Genomic DNA, 16,193 nt, shown 5'->3' on the forward strand with positions numbered 1-16,193 from the left:
ACCCTACAAGACTAAAGCAAAATATAGGCTTACCTGTATCTGTGAACGACTGTATATCATATGTTAAATCAATGTTAACACTTTCTGCATTTTCCACTTTCCTAAATATGATTCCAAGAAACCACATTGACACATAGCCACTCCTAAAAAGACAGATTCACAAGTCTATCATTTATGCACAGATGCCAGGTCCATTTGGATGCTAGCATCTAGTCTCAAAAAGGGATTAAGCAAAACATCCTACACAATTTAGTGATACACAGCAGTTAAAGCTTAGAGTAAGCCTGTACATGAGCACTGAGGTACTCTGAAATTCTCATTTAAAAATAAGTGGAGTATAAACATATAATCTTACATGTTCAGAATCTTGCCTATGAGATTCTGTACTGACAAAACAGTATGTCCTTAATGTCTCACAGATGAGCCAAGATGATTTAACATTAAAAAGTTGAAATATACTGGCCAAACTGCGTTTAAGAAAATTAATGAAACTCACTGTTTACAGTGTTCTTTGTTGCCAGGGAAAGACTGTGGATTTACATGTGCAATATTTATGAATTCATTCCTCTCCAAATTTCCAACCAGCACACGGATTTTAGATTCAACAAGGCCAACCCTAGTAAAAATAAAAGATTTGCTTTTTTTAAAACCATATCCAGCACAGTATTATATGCCTGTTTAAAATATAGTGTTAATCATAAATGCTAATCAAACAATAAGTAGCAAGTTTCATCCAGCTGAGTAGACATTAGATTTTATATTATGCACTCTGCAGTTTAAGGAAGTTCCAAGTGACATTTGAGCTTTAGAGGTTCAAAAGATTGAGTTGTATAAGTTTCCTCTACCAATTTAGATACAGCCCTTCAACACTGAACCTATGATGAAGGCGGTAGTAAGAAGCAGATCCCAGCATCTTTGGCTGCATTTGCAAGTGAACAAAATTCCTCTTTTTACTCCAAAAATCAAGGGGAAAAATAGTTCGGGGGAAAAAAAAAAAAAAGAGAGAAACCCTTCAACACCACTATTGAGTTACACCTGGGTGGAGATGCAATTCTTCCTGCAGACTGATGAGTGAAGTTTCCCCTCCTCCAACCTAAACTGAAAACCTAGTTCCTTTATTAAAAGGAATAATCTAGGCACCTTAATTTCATCAGAAACTTACCCAAGATCAGAATCATGATCCCAAAGGTTTTTCATTTAAAATAAGTACTGTCATTTGCTGCAGTTACATAAAACACTGCTAACTTGGAAGCCAGTTAAAAATCTGTAGGTCATTCAGAAGTGTCTTAGGTTGGGGAAAAACAGGTATGTTATCTACTTCCAAATCTACCCAAAAGCTGTCGAACTAAAAACCTGTTCTTATAGCAGACAAACTGAAGCAAGTCTACCTATCTTCTGCTTTTTAGTTTTCCCAGATACATAACTAGAGCTTCATTGTCTTCATTCCTTCCATTACAGAGAACTGTAGCTTTTCCTGGAGCCAGAACTTTTGTCTTTCTTGTAAGATACTGGGATCCAATACACTTTGTTCTGTTAGAATTATTTCATGTTAAAAATAAATCTATAGCTTTAAGCCCTCTGCCTGCAACTTTGTTGCATACCTACTTATGACTGACATCAAACTGTAGCTGATATGATTTTTAACTGAACAGATTAAAAAGTTCAGAGGAAAAGTACTACCCATTAAAACTATTTAAGTATGTTGTCATTTAGAGACAGTGCAAAAATTAATGATTCATCTTACAGAACACAAGCCAAACTGGGAACTGTAATCAACGTGCCTTCAGAACAGGGGATAGTTATATAGAGAGCTCCTATGCTTGCTTGAAGCAAGCAAAGTATTCATTTCTTTCTATAGAATCATTGCAAAGTTAAGATCAAAATACACATTACAGTACTGTATTCTCTAGTTCCTCACAGAATGGTTGAGGTTGGAAGGGACCTCTGGAGATCCTCTAGTCCAACCCCCCTGCTCAAGCAGGGTCACCGAGAGCATGTTGCACAGGATTGCATCCAGACAGCTTTTGAATGTCTCCAAGGATGGAGACTCCACAACCTCTCTGTGCAACCTGTTCCAGGGCTCAGTCACCCTCACAGTGAAGAAATTTTTCCTCATGTTCAGACCGAACTTCCCGTGTTTCGGGCTGCACCCATTGCCTTTTGTCCTATTGCTGGGCACCACTGAAAAGAGTCCGGTCCCATCCTCTTCACACACTTATACACATTGATAAGATTCCCCCTAAGTTCTCTCTTCTATTTTAAGATTCATACAATTACTTGGCATTGTCATTCACACAGGTCAAGCAATAAATATTGACATATTTCCTTTAAGACAGTAACAAACAGTGCACTAAGCAGTGATTTCCTCTAATTACAGCTGAGGTTGTTTTCACATTAAGTTTTGCAAAGTAGACCAGCACTTCACTCATCTGCTATTGACCATACTGAAATGCTGACATTTTCAGGACTGAACCCAAAAGGTCCAAGTCCACTACTAGGTTAAAATTTGCTAAGTGTGACTTATCAGCATCCAGATGCTCTGCCTTGAGTGTTAGCATGTTTCTCCCAGATTAAATAGGCTTGTTTCACTTCACTGGGAAAGAGCAGGTCTTGGTATACACTGACCGCATAACCAGAGCAACTTAGTGTTGAGTATAATTTAATTGTAAATTAAATATTACATCCAGTAATAAAGTTATGAAGCCTAGCATTTTAAGAAGGTCTAGAAGTCACTGGAAGATCCATCTCTTCAGTGGTCATTACATAGCTGATCACATCAAGTACTCCATGATCACTTCAGTCTCTGTAACAAGGAACTTCTAACTTGCAATGTGTTGGGGTAAACAGTCACCCTAGACTCACTGCATCTGCTTCTCCAGATGATTCAGACCATCTGACTGAGGTGTACACGCACTAGCCCTCTTTGTCCCTTCTCATCACGACTCAGTCTTTGGGTCAATTTCTCAAACAGCAAGTTTAATGTTAGCTGCCTTTTACAAGATTTAGCAGATGAACTCTCTACTTCAATTGATACTGTATTTGATGCAAGATTGTACACTTTAATACTTTGCTGGCAAAACGTAGTGCAACATTGAATCAGGTTTCAGTTATGCATTGAATCCACAAAAAGTCTTACCACTCTAAGTGATGCTCTTCAGTAGATGCGCTAGCAGTCAGCACAATATAATGTCTAAAAGAAAATGAAAATAATTAATATACTGGCTCAGGACTTAACATTTAAGTGAAACCAAAACAACTGCCATAAATATATGTAGAATATGACTTCCAAACAAAAAAGATTATATCCTGTATTCCATGAAGTATTAACTGAAGAAAAATTGATTACATTCTTTAGGATCACTTTCTGCTACAGTCAAAATACTACAGGTTTTTTTTGTTTTTGTTTTTTTTTTTAATAAAAATGGTGTCAGCAGTATGACATATACAGTTTCTGCATGCCCAGTATCCCTGCACTCATGCTTACACCAAAAGTCATCTGATCACCTCCATTTTCTCAAAAAAAAAAAAAAAAAACAAACCCAAGCATTAATGCCATCTTCTGTTTAGACTGAAAGCCAAAATCCCCTGTGCTAACCAGTACGCAAACCATTTCAAGTTCAGACAGATTTCATACATACTTATACTTCTGAAAGAAGTTTGGTGGTTCTAGGAGCTTTGGCCAGTCTGATTTTCCTTGGAGAATCTCATTTGTAACTGCGAGACCTGCAATTAAAACCCAATGAATCAGCACGAGTTATGAACTTTACAAGAAAAGTTCTGAACACTAATGTACAGATCAAAGAGCAGTAATTCCCTTGACACAAGGCAGTTCTACGTTACAAAGCATTATACTTTTTCCATCAATTAATAAGTGTGGTAAGAAGTTAATATCTTTACCATGTTTGAACTCCTCCACCATTACAGTTCGTGTTGATGTAGATACATTGTATGTAGAGTTCTGCTGTGGATAGGCTGGTGTGATTATAGGCATTACATGATATCTGTCAGATGGGTTCACCTATGGCAATAGAACAGTTCTGCTTAGCATAAATTTAGGATAGAATAAAATTTAAAGGCTTTTGAATTAAGTGTCTACATACCCTAGGGTCCCATACAGGTAAGTTAAGATTACTCTCTTCAGGTTGTTTCAGCAATACAGGATTTGGCCACTCCCTATATAAGAAGAGCCAGTAACTAATAGTTAACTGTCAATTTAAAGCTCAAGCATGTAACTAAGTTAAAACTGAATGTCTTTGATATAATTCTTAAATCAATAACTAGCTTTACAAGACTTGCTTCTTGGTACAGTTAAGTGTCATAAACAATATCTCTTACCATTTCGAAAAAACCAAGAAGAACTTGTTAACAAGAGTGGAAGCCAACGCATTCGGATAGAGCTGACATGTTCTTGCTACTAGCATCGCCCAGGAAACCCCACCAAGAAATCCCAGCATGTTGGAGTATATACCACGTCCTAGAACAGATACATTTTAGTTAGCCTTTATTCTTTGCATACATAAGTATATCCCTTCAGATTTACAGCACCAACTTTACAATCAGTAGATTACTTGGCACACTTTAGCCTCAGGGAAGTCAAGTATTTTTGCAGTGGGATAAGGAAAAAATGTTGCTTCTTACAGTGAAGAAGAGGAAAAAAAAATTCCACTACTTCCCAAAGTATTGCTACTCTGAAGTTTACTTATATTGTTACAGATATATACTTAACAACAACTTCCTTTAGGAAAAAAGTTCTATCATTCTTCTAGCACTTGCTCTAGCCACATGCTCAAGCTTTTATGTCTTAATCAGCTTTTTCACCATTTGTATTCACATTCCTGATAAACAATGTAGCACCTTGTATTGTATGCATCCCCCCAACCCCCCATAAAAAGAAAAACAAAAACAGACACACACAGAGAATCTAGCACATGGGCAGACCTTTACTATTTTTAGTTTAGATTTAGATCACCACCTAATCAAGAGTTAATCCGTGCCCAAGATAAAACTGACATTTAAACAACTATCCAAAGCTGACACACTTCTAACAGGCTTAGAAACTTATTTTTCAGCATGAGAAACTTCTGGAATTTTAAAGATCATAAGCAATCACATTACTTACGCTTTGCCCACAGTTTAATTGCACGGAGTGTGAGCCGGAAGTTCTCTTTATTTGGCACTAGATGTAGTATTTCATCAGTAACTCTGCAGCCTGTAAGAGAAAAGTTGACGTACAGAAGTTCACAGTAACAGGTACAAATCCAGTTTCCTACTATGTTGGTTCAATACCTTAAAGTTGTTTATCATCAAGAGACTATGAAAACAAGTTTGGATGACTTGCTTCTTATTATACATAACATCCACTATTTCTTCATGTCTTGACCTGTGCATGGAACATCTTTTTCATAGTTTAGACTTCAGTAAACAATTTTTAATAAGACCTTTCTACATGGATTTTGAAAGCTAGGTTTCTTTCAACAGCCAGGGACAATTAAGCTAGTGTTAAATGGCAAGTAATTTGGGCTTCAGGTGTTCTAAATACCCCCCCCTCCCTTTTTTTTTTAATGAATTACTACACACTTCTCTATCAAGTGCTCTCCTTATTATCCGCAGCAAGTTCTGCGGCAAAAAAATGAAACAATGCAGAGCTTGTTCAAAGGAACAGGAAACATAGGTCTACCTGATTGCACTCCTTTAAACTTAAGTCCATTCACCACCTCCTCAGATCTTAAGCACACAGGAGATCAGTTTCTGCATCTTCCACACAAACTTTGATTGTGTGATGTGTGTTTCTTTACAGATTTCTATACCGACTTCAGTAACATTTTCTTTTTAAATAAGCATGAACATGCTTACCATTTAAGCTCCGTATACATCTTATATCCAGACTTCTCAGACGTGAGTCATCTCTGAGATCAAGATTATCAGAAATAGTTTGTACAGACAGTCTTGCAAACACGAGATCAATCTTGGAGAAAGAAGTGCCAACTATGAGTTAGAATGCTGCACTGCATGCAAACAGCACACTAATGGAGGACAACTGGTAAAGTCTGGAGAACAGTAGGGATTATTCATATTTAGAATTATATGACTGCAAAGCTAAAGAGATGCATTTGCCAGAAAATTCAAGAAAGTTGTTAGAAATACCATATTCTATTTACATAAACTACACCGCACCATACCTTTTTTTAAAAAAAAACTTCCTTCAGTTTAAGAAAAGTTGAGTAATCATTCTAAACTTAGAATTTCTACTTAAAAGGGAAGTTATATCATAATTCTTTGGCTAAGTTTAGGTTCAACCACCTCAACTCTACTTCAGCAAAGATGAGAGCATTTTCCTTACTCAGTAAGTTATTCTGATCCTGAAGCATGTTTTTTAGTACAGTGAGGTTACAGGAAGATTATTCTGTTATGTCTGTACAAATGAAGACCATCAAAAGGCCATTGAGTAAGTGTCATCATGACAGTGATACCAATGCAGTAACTTGCTTAGGTGCTATAACATTCAGATGTTATTTACTGTATAAGATTTATTCAAATATGAGGATTCCTGCAGCTGAAAAAATCTAGGCAAATGAAATTGCCATTTGACTCCTTTCATTTTCCAGATCCTGTTTGCCTCACAACTGCTTCCTTTGTTTTGCAAGGAAGTTTAGTCTGCCCATATGATTTATATAATGAACTACACACATAGTTGTATACACACACACAATATAAATAAAGACAGCCCTTTGCAGAAAGCTAGCTTGTCAGAGTGAAGAAGAGTTACCAAGAAACACTGCTTCTATTCCCAGTCAACACATACTTGTGAAATAAATACTACTTGATTAGGCCACCATGGTTTACAGAACAGGTTTAGAAAGAGATGTGCCTCCTGTTCCCAGGCCTGCCATGCTTCCTAGGGGCAATTAGTTTGTAATAATATCTGCCTTCCTTGCTCATTGTCATTTTAGATCCTGCATCCTGGTGGACTAGAGCAAACTAAGAATTCAGTCCTGCACAGAGGGTTAAATACCTGTAGCAAGGAAAGATGAGCAGCAACTCACATTCTTGATACTCAGCTGCTCTTTTTTCTATCCATTCTAAGTTGATTTAAGCATTGCCTTAAATGTTAGCAGATCAAGGAACACATCTTTCATTAAGGAAATGAGTATTTCAAGCCTAACTGTCAAAAGTTTACTTGAGATTTAGAGATTCTTTTATCAGTGCCACTATATTCATTTATTTTGTTTTCAGTTTTATCAGGACAGTTGGTTTCATAATAGCTTTCAGATTTCTCCTCTGTATTATTCTCCTGTAACTACCAATTCTAGTGCAGTGTCTTCAGTCAGTGTCTTAGGACAGGTTGTAGGAAGGCTATACAGTTATAGTTTCCTATATCCACTTTAACATACCAATAACCTTTTAAGTAGCACAGTCACTGGTCCCTGGAAAAACTACCCTATTTCAAAGCTTAAAAACAATCTTCATTAAAAGAGCAATGAAATTTTTACCTCAATGCCATCAAATTCAAACTTGACAACCGGTACATAGGCATCTTCAACTGCCTGTGAAGAGAAAAAGAGTAAAAAAAAAAAAAAAAAAAAAAATAACGCATCTTTTTGCTACTTTTCCCATTATTTTATCCTAGTCTAGGAAGAGAGTTCATGTAATTAAACTACTCAGTATACAGATTTAGTGCTGTCAGTTATAGTTTTTGAGTCAAAATTGTTTACATGCAGCAAGCAGCATCATACTAATAGTAGCTTAAAAGCTATTTAGCCAACAGGCTTGGAGGTCGATCATGTATTTTGATTAACAGTCACTGCACAATGAGCCAATGTCAGTACTCGTATGGTACTTAGCTAGGCAGTGAGGAAAACAAGATATCTGCAGCTATCTTACTACTGGCTAACATCCAGAGAAACCTAAAAAAATTCAGTCCACATTTGACAGTGTGCACTGGTCTCCCATATTTTTGTTTCCCACCATGCCTGAAATAGCTAGCAGCTTTCTTACTGGACAGTTTTCAGTTTTGTCATGTTCAGAGTAGATCACTTGTGAGATTTGTCCCACAGCCCACTGCGAGACCCTGTTTTCAGGAGAGTCATCTGAACAAAGGCTCATTAGCTTTACATACAAAATCTTTCAAAAAACTGCAAGAGGAAGACTAGACTAGGTGAACACTTTCTTTACTGGAGGTGGGACAGAAGAAAGGCTTTATTCTGGACTTTATCCCCAAACTTGCAGCAGGAAGCTGCAGCACTTCAACATTTTTGCTAACTATGAAGATTAGCCTTAACTGAGTCAAGCACTTACCACTTATTCCAAAGAAAAGGTATGCATGTTCAATACAGGTTAGAGTTTAGCAGCTAGAGTTTAGTGTTGCCCTTTAAAAAAAACAAAAAAACAAAAAAACCCCAAAAGAACCCACACACTAGACAGGAGTGAGCAAGTACAGCCCTCAACTTTAGTTGGAACACACTTGAACATCATGCTTTCCAACTCAAGTTTCTAGGAGGAGCAAAGGGGTTAGCCATTTACAGGTGGTAACTGCCTGGCCCCAGAGGGACAAAGCTTTTCTCCCCTATGCTCAGTTAGGCTCGGTCTCCCACAGATGGCATTAGAGAAAACAGTCCTTTCTGAACATGCAGGGGATAAGCTGGGCAAGAATCTGGAAACAGAGCCACTTAACATGAAGAGAACAAGACAAGATCAAAGAAGCTGTGGGATATTCTATTAAATTCTAGTGAAAAAAATAAAGTGAAGCATCTCTGACATCCTGAGGGAAAAAGTGACTAGGGCAAACGAAACTGGCCTTGTTCAGTCAGAGGCTATGACTGCAGGCCTGCAGTGGGAGGCAAAGACCAACATTAGAGCAGAACTTGAGAAACTAAGGAAACACCTAGCTGCCCATGTCCTCTGAAGGGTTCATGTACCCCTTGCACTTTTCAGACTTCTAATTATCTCAAGATGCCTCAAGTCTCATTGCTATTTTACTCAGAGACATGGACTCCTTGGAGGCTAACTGACAGGAATTGTCCACACAAGTGACTGAAGCAACAGCAGGAGAGATGTCAAAGGCAGCTAGTTTAACTATGGTGACAACTGATGCTAAAGTTGCAGTTCTAGCAGCACCTATAGTATTACTTGCTAGATCTTTCAAAACAGCCAGCCAGTTACAAAAAAGAAGTTTTTACAGCTTAGCTATGAAAGCATGTCACCATACTGCAATTAAGATCATGTTTCAGCTTGATTAGTCCTACAGACAGGAGTTTGAACATATTTTATCTCCTGTGTAAGATACATAGTCTAGCAGTTTCCCCTCAAGCTTTCCCTAGACACCTGAGTAATGTGCACCTTAAGGACTTTACCAGAAAAGCATCTTCACTTCCCTTTTCTGCACAAGGGAAGTGGTATTATCCCTATTTTACGGCTCAAAAAATGACAGGTCAGGTGTTTAGTTTTGCATGCAAGATTTGCAACACCCTGAAGGTGATTTTACAAAGCAGTTAGTATTACATATTCACAGCACAGCTCCTACTGACTTCATATAAAGCTGTCAGTATGCATCACTTCAGCAAAAAGTCTCAGGCTGGAGTACCCAGAAAGGAACAATACTGGAGAAGAATGATTTAGGAGTCCTGGATAGCATCCAGAGGAACTCTATGGCAAAGGTACTGGGAGAAGCCTTTCCACATCATATTCATCTGCCTAAGTTCTCAGGCTGTCCTCTCCTCTCAGTGCCTGCAATTGCCTTATTTCCAGACCTCTTCATACATCTAGCAGTAAAGCAGGGGTTCTAGGGACAACCTTGCTTTTTGCTACAGTGATGACTCGTTCCCAAACCTTTTATTTATTTATTTATATTTTTTTTGGGGGGGGGGGGGGGGGATAAGTACCACAACAAAGATTTCTAGGATGTAGTCACTGGGGACAGGAACTGAAAGCTGGACTTAATTTTGGTCTGTACCAGTGTGAATCCTGAACATGAATATTCTTGTTATTTGCAGAAGTTGCAGTCTATGAAAGAGAAAGCTTACTCTTAGATTTTTTATTTCCTCTTGATGCTTTAGTTTTTCAAAGAATGACTGAAAGAAATCCGATCTTTCCACATGTCTAGGAGCAACACAAAGAGCATCTATGTCAGCACCTGCAAAGAGATATTCCATTTCTTCAGTTAACATAGCTAGCAACTTTCAAACACTGGTATTATGACCAGACAACTAAAGTTCTACCTTTGGTGTGTACTCCAAGCCTGTAAGAACCAAATGTAAATATTTTGCCACCAACATTTGCTACTACAGAAGGGGGAAGATTCTGTGGGTAAAAAAAAAAGAAATACTTTACTTTAGAATACAAGATACAAGATATATGGACCTATGTGCAAGCTTAACTGGCTTGAGCTTGTTTTGACACCCAGCTGAAGTCTTTAGGCTCTCAATAGATCACAGCTTGTAACTCCTGAGTACTTGAGAGTAAGATCCCAGCAACATCCAAGTTATTTAGAAAGATTACACCTGTCTCCTTAAACAGGTCTTTATGTAGGTACCGAGTTGTTACTCCAATAGATTGTTACTGTTTTTCTAAAGCAAGTGCTTGCCACTCAAGAAACGTACAAGTAATGCAGTAGTCTTTCTATTAATTTATAGAAGTTAAAATCATTACTCTCCTCTGCAGCAGATTTACATAAGTTAACACAATCTAAGAGCTATACAAAAGGTAAGTCTAATGAAGTAGTTTAAGCAGACTGAGTGCTTTAAACCTTGGGGCATTATTCAAAAACCATTGCCTGTTTACCATCTAGCTCATCCCACAATATATTGTTTCAGTTTTGTGCATAGTTACAGTCAATTGCTACAGCCACTTTACAAATTCATTCACTGCCCTGAAGACTGCAAGATCCTGATATGAAAGATCTTTAATACCTTATTACAATGACTGTTACGACAGCTCTACTTGATACACAAGAGGAAAGTCAAAAGCTGAAGTTCAGCATAAGCTCTAGTAGCATGACACTTAAAAATTTAAAGGTTTTAGTTGTTTTGAGAAGAACTTATAAAATTCTTACCTTGCTCTCACCAAGTTCTGAAATCCATTCTTTGACTAAGTTATTCAGTTTACCAAGAACAATGAGCCTGTAAAGAAAAATCATATTAAATTTGTCCCAAGAAACAAGAGATTAACAAATTTTACAGTCTTGTTATACCTGTGATTCAGTTCTTCTTCATCTTCAAATACCCCAAATGGCTTCATTGCCTCAACTAGCTTCTGAGTATGAATATAATCTATATCCTTAGGAGGAGCCAAGCTAATTGGAGAGGTAACTCCATAGTGCCTTTGAGGCTGGTTCCGCAGCATAGAAGTCCTGTGGGAGAAAATAAAATGCTGAAGACTTCACAAAAGCAAAAAAATCTTATTGGGCACCACACTTCAGTTTACAGATTTCCAATTAAGCTTTTGCCCTTTTCTCATTTATGTTATAAAGATGAGTAAAAGAAACTCCTGCTTATGCATAGTAAGTTAGAGGTCAAGTTGCCAATACTAAGAGTCACAACAACTTTTTAAATTCTGGATATAAGAAAAGACCAAGTTACTGCTACCTTAACACAATCTATATGCATTGCTCTAGATAATTATAACTCATGGCCAGGAAATAAAAAGGTCTGCAACCCAGTGAGGGCAACACCGCGTACTTCAGAAGTTTTCCCCACGCCATCAGTTTCCTGTTACTGGAAACCAAGACCATTTAACACTGGCTCCTTTCAGTTAGATGGGGTATGCTATCACAACAAGCCAGTAGAAAACTGAACAGATTTGCTGTGCTTTTATTGACTCTGGAAAGGCATTATACTTGATTATACAGAGGAAGGGTATATAATGAAGCGGTACCTTAAATAGAGTTGATGCAGTGAATTAGTGATGCTTAAGTATTACCTTATTTTTGGTTAAGAAAGAATGTGAATGGAAACAGCAATCTGCAATGTTGCCAGGAGTGCCTTGTACTCTTAATTTTGAGTGTTTAATTTCTATAGCTCAGCAGCTTAACTGTACACACAAACTATGCATCAGTTTTATCTGAAACCAAGAGATTCCAGTGTTTAAAGTAGCACAAGTCCAGCTGTGCTTGTAAAGGCCGGTCAAAGGCAGCTTAGCTTTTATACTGAGTTTGAGACACTAAAATGTCTCAAAGTAAGGTTGTTTTTTCCCCCTGCAAGGAGATGCAACTATTTGTTATTCTCTTCCTCTTCTAGCTCTGCTGCCTTTGAAACAAGTATTTTGCAATCCTTCCACGCATATGGCCTTACATAGTGAAGGCAACTGTGAAGTATGGCATTTGATGACTTGTCAATGAACTACAGCCCTACTTCTCATATCACAGCCATTACATGTCTCAGATTTCACAGGTTTCTAAATTTAAACTCAGCTATTCACATGTCTTGGTTATTAATGAGTGCAAATTTGCATAATGAACTTCACCCTAGCCTCTGACATGACTTTCATGGCAGTTTTCCCAGTGCCAATGGCTACCAAGAGGTTGTCAAGCCTTCCTTGGCAAGCACTTCTCCTGTTGAGAGTCTATCCCTGGTTTAGGATCACATAGCAGTGGTTACGACAATGCTGACAATGAAGTGGTTTTTAAACTCATACACCCATTAATGAAGGAATACATGCCAGTTTTGACATGCCTTTCCATTTTACTTCCAAATCCCCTTCTAGCCTGGCACAGTTAGCTCCCAATGAAGCTGTAGGAGAAGACCATGTGAGAAGGGAAAGATGGAGAGAAAAGACTTCATGTACCAGCTGAAGATGAGGAGAGAGAAAGACCTAGGATGGGAGACAGGAGCTCTACTTAATCTATTAAAGGGCTCTACAGAAACACTGGTAGCAAAAGACGACACATTAAAATGTCAATACATCTCAGCTTACTCTGTCAGAGAGTCCATATCCAGATTCTAAAGTTAAAGTGATTAATCACATCATTATTCAAAATGGATATTTTCTTCTTTACTTATGGACAACTTCAAATATTAGCTGGGTTAGCCAAGAAATACTTAAGACCATTTAAGATATCTGACAAATTTTGACTGGAATAGGATTTGAAAACACTCATAGGGCACCTTCAGCAATTGATTTATGGGAGCAGGACCACCTGTCTTTTTATTTCTCATTGTTGGCTTCACTTCTCCATTGAAGGAAGATGGATTTCTCTCTCAAAGAGGCCCTGCTGTGCAGTACATCTAAGTTTAAAACATCTATAGCAGTTACTTATGTGTTTTAGGCATTATTTACATCATAAAACTTGTACTTCAGAAAGTTTGCTCAAAGCAGGAGTGTGTTTTAGACCTTTTAGCATTTGAGAACTTTCCACCACACAGAAGTACACCATTTGCCTTTCTTTGCTCCTGTTCTTCCTAGAGACTATAATTAGAGATTGACATAATAAACAATATCATCCAGATGCATCATCACATGATGGAAAGATAAATCAGAAGTTTTGATGACAAATTCTTTTAGTCATTAGTAGATATTTTTCAGTCTCTTGCATGCATTACTAAAGAGTGTGATCTCATGATTTAATAGTTGAAGTAAAAAGGCACTTAGAAAGCTTTACTGAAGGAGCGACTGATATCCAATGGAATTTGTTCCTCCTTTGAAAGTTAAAGAAAAAAAATCTTACTTTTCTCTTTCAAGTTTACCAGGCTGCCAGGCATACACAAAGAAGAAAGTTTCAGAGACAAAAAGTAGCATAGCATGTTATGTTATCTATACCTCCTTAAGCCTTCTGTTTAAATGAAGAATCTATTTAGTTTAATATTTCCCAATCTTTTGCTTCAGTTTCTACACTGCAGCAAACAGGTCCAAAATCTGTCAGTTCTAACAGATCCTAGTGTCATATGACAAACCAGAATTTAAAAAAATTTGTTTCAGGTTTTCCTACTTATCTATGGTTTTACTGAGCAGCAAACTATCTTCTCCTGCATATTCTGGGAGAGAATAGATAAGTTTACATTATTTGGGTTCAGAGAATTGTCTTCAGTCATCACTGTATAAGTGTTTACTGTGAATATATTCCTCTAACTGATGAGGTCAGCCTGCCTTGAGCTGCAGATAAGGTTAACTAACATTCAACTTTCTTCCACCCTCACCACATAAGGGCAGAAATGACTGGAAATTACCTCCTGAACCACAATTGACAGCACAGGACAAAATAAAGTAATCACAGTGACTTCAGACTTCACTGAAATAACACCAGCTACCCACCCAGACTGAACAGCTCTGGTTACAAGCTGCAACTTTCATTCCTAGGAAGTTACAGAGACTCATACAAAAAGCCTGTGGGCACCTGTTGGCAAGCCAGAGCATCTTGCTATAGACATCCACACTCAGAGGAAGTTATTTATTCACACTTAAGCTTCTGCTACCCCTTATACTGCACAAAACCATTTTAAAGCCAACAGCTTGACAACCTGGCTGTTAAGCAATAACTGTATGACAAGACAGAGATGCAAACCAAGGAGTCACCCTAAAACCACAGATGCCAGGCAACTAGGGCTAACAAACAGCTTCGCCTCAGCATCTGGAGGCCCCCACTTTTGCTACCCGCTAAGCCTTTAACTTGTGCCCACAAGACCTGCCTTCACGGGCCTCACAGTAGCAAGATCGGTCCTTTTAAAAATACTACTACTTAAAAAAAAAAAAAAAAATCCGTTAGTTGAAGCAGCCCCCGCGGGCGGGCCGCAGCCTCCCGCCGAGCCGCCCCAGCACGGACGCAGCCCCTCGCAGGGCGGGCGGGCGGGGAAAGCGGCCCCAGGCCGCCTCGCACGGTACCTGCGGGCGGCGGTACCGGCCGCAGGGGAGACGCGAGGCGGGAAGGTTTGGGGGGGGGGGAGGGGCGCTCCCCCAACGGCCGCCCACGCGCCTCCTCACCCGCACGTCTCCTTCATGGCGCACGCGACGCCGCACCGCGCCCCGCTCCACACGCGCGCGCACTGCACAACCCAACCCGCGGCCGCGGCCCACCGCCCGCGCCCCTTGTACCCTGCGCGCGGCCACCGCCTCCTTCCCGACAGCCGCTGCGGGGCTCGGCCAATGGGGCGGGGGAGCGCTCCCGGCGGGGCGGGGTCTCAGCGAGAGGCCCCGCCCCACCCCGGCTGCTGCGCTGCGCCGCGCCGCGCTGCGCCGCGCCGCGCCACTCGCTGCCCCCTGGTGGCCGTTGGCGCGCGGCGCTCGCGCCCGGCCTCCCCTCACAGGTGCCGGTGCCGCCCCGCCGGCCGTTAGCGGCCCCCGTGGCGGGCTGGCTCGGCGCCCACACGGGCAGAGACACGGGCGCTGCCGCGCTCGCCCCGTGGCACGAGCTGGAAGAGGTGGCCCGGCGAGCGGGGCCGGGACGCCGCGCCCCAGCGGCCCCCGCCCGAGCCGCAGGTGGCAGGGGCGGGGGAGCGGCGCCGCTGCGGCGAGGCCGAGGCCGCCTGGCGCCCTGCTGTCACCCGCAGCTCGAGCGCTTGTCCTGCCCGCCAAAGCTGGCAGCCCCTTTCCATGCGCCTAGACGTTTCTGCGGCCCGCCGCCGCGCTTTAAGGCTCCGGGCGGCTCTCCTCGGCCGGTGCAGCTGTCGCTGCTGTTCGTCACAGATGTCTTGCTCTCAAATTGATACAGAGAATGGCCAGAAACTTCTCCCCTCGGACCTTGCTTTGTACACCCTCCTCTTCCTTTGGAGGTCAGTTCTGCTTAGTGGTGCTTTGCCTGCTGTTCTGGCTTAATACAGGAGGGCAGCGACGGGCATAGGTAGTTGCTGAGAACTTGTATCTTAAAATGTGGTCAGCGTGTATGCCTCTGTTCACTGGATCCATGGGAGGATTTAACATACATTGTTAATGAGAGTCAGCAGATAGTTTTGATTATTCACGTTAACTTATTGCCATTTATCATTTGGGGCCAACACTGCCTATTGCAAACAGTATTAAGGTGACCAAAATACCCTGAGGAGTATTCTCCTATACTATGACAGTTAGATGGCAATTCCCCACTCCCATATTTGAGACTGCAAAAATTTACAGATAAAACCTTCATAATGTTTTTTGAAAAGTTAACCAAATCTTTGGAGAAAATTGCTTTGCAACTGCTTTGATATCTTGCCATATCAGAGCCTTTCTCTGAGACAAGCATAAGCATTATTTTTGTACTTTTCTGGGTTGCCTGTAGTGCCTTTAAGTAA

The 16,193-nt window shown here is 40.3% G+C and overlaps 1 protein-coding gene across 3 annotated transcripts in view; it reads right to left on the reverse strand.

Annotated features, from left to right (window-relative positions):
* Window positions 1-15,052, reverse strand: part of PAPOLG (poly(A) polymerase gamma) — a 40,666-nt gene extending 25,614 nt beyond the window's left edge. For 2 of the 3 annotated variants that reach the window (XM_067294661.1, XM_067294660.1), the window contains exons 1-13: window positions 11,048-11,201; window positions 10,215-10,296; window positions 10,020-10,129; window positions 7,491-7,544; window positions 5,854-5,965; window positions 5,120-5,209; window positions 4,336-4,474; window positions 4,101-4,173; window positions 3,898-4,018; window positions 3,639-3,723; window positions 3,137-3,190; window positions 497-616; window positions 34-143 (exon numbers count right to left, since the gene is read on the reverse strand). In XM_067294661.1, the coding sequence (XP_067150762.1) occupies window positions 34-143; window positions 497-616; window positions 3,137-3,190; window positions 3,639-3,723; window positions 3,898-4,018; window positions 4,101-4,173; window positions 4,336-4,474; window positions 5,120-5,209; window positions 5,854-5,965; window positions 7,491-7,544; window positions 10,020-10,129; window positions 10,215-10,296; window positions 11,048-11,131 (1,234 nt within the window). In that variant the 5' untranslated portion in view covers window positions 11,132-11,201. Of the gene's footprint in view, window positions 1-33; window positions 144-496; window positions 617-3,136; window positions 3,191-3,638; window positions 3,724-3,897; window positions 4,019-4,100; window positions 4,174-4,335; window positions 4,475-5,119; window positions 5,210-5,853; window positions 5,966-7,490; window positions 7,545-10,019; window positions 10,130-10,214; window positions 10,297-11,047; window positions 11,345-15,018 lie in introns of those variants that run through there. The other variant, XM_067294662.1, reaches the window with a different exon arrangement.
* Window positions 15,053-16,193: the final 1,141 nt, after the last annotated feature.

This window comes from Apteryx mantelli, chromosome 3 (assembly GCF_036417845.1).
Source record: "Apteryx mantelli isolate bAptMan1 chromosome 3, bAptMan1.hap1, whole genome shotgun sequence".
Classification (NCBI taxonomy): Eukaryota; Metazoa; Chordata; class Aves; order Apterygiformes; family Apterygidae; genus Apteryx; species Apteryx mantelli.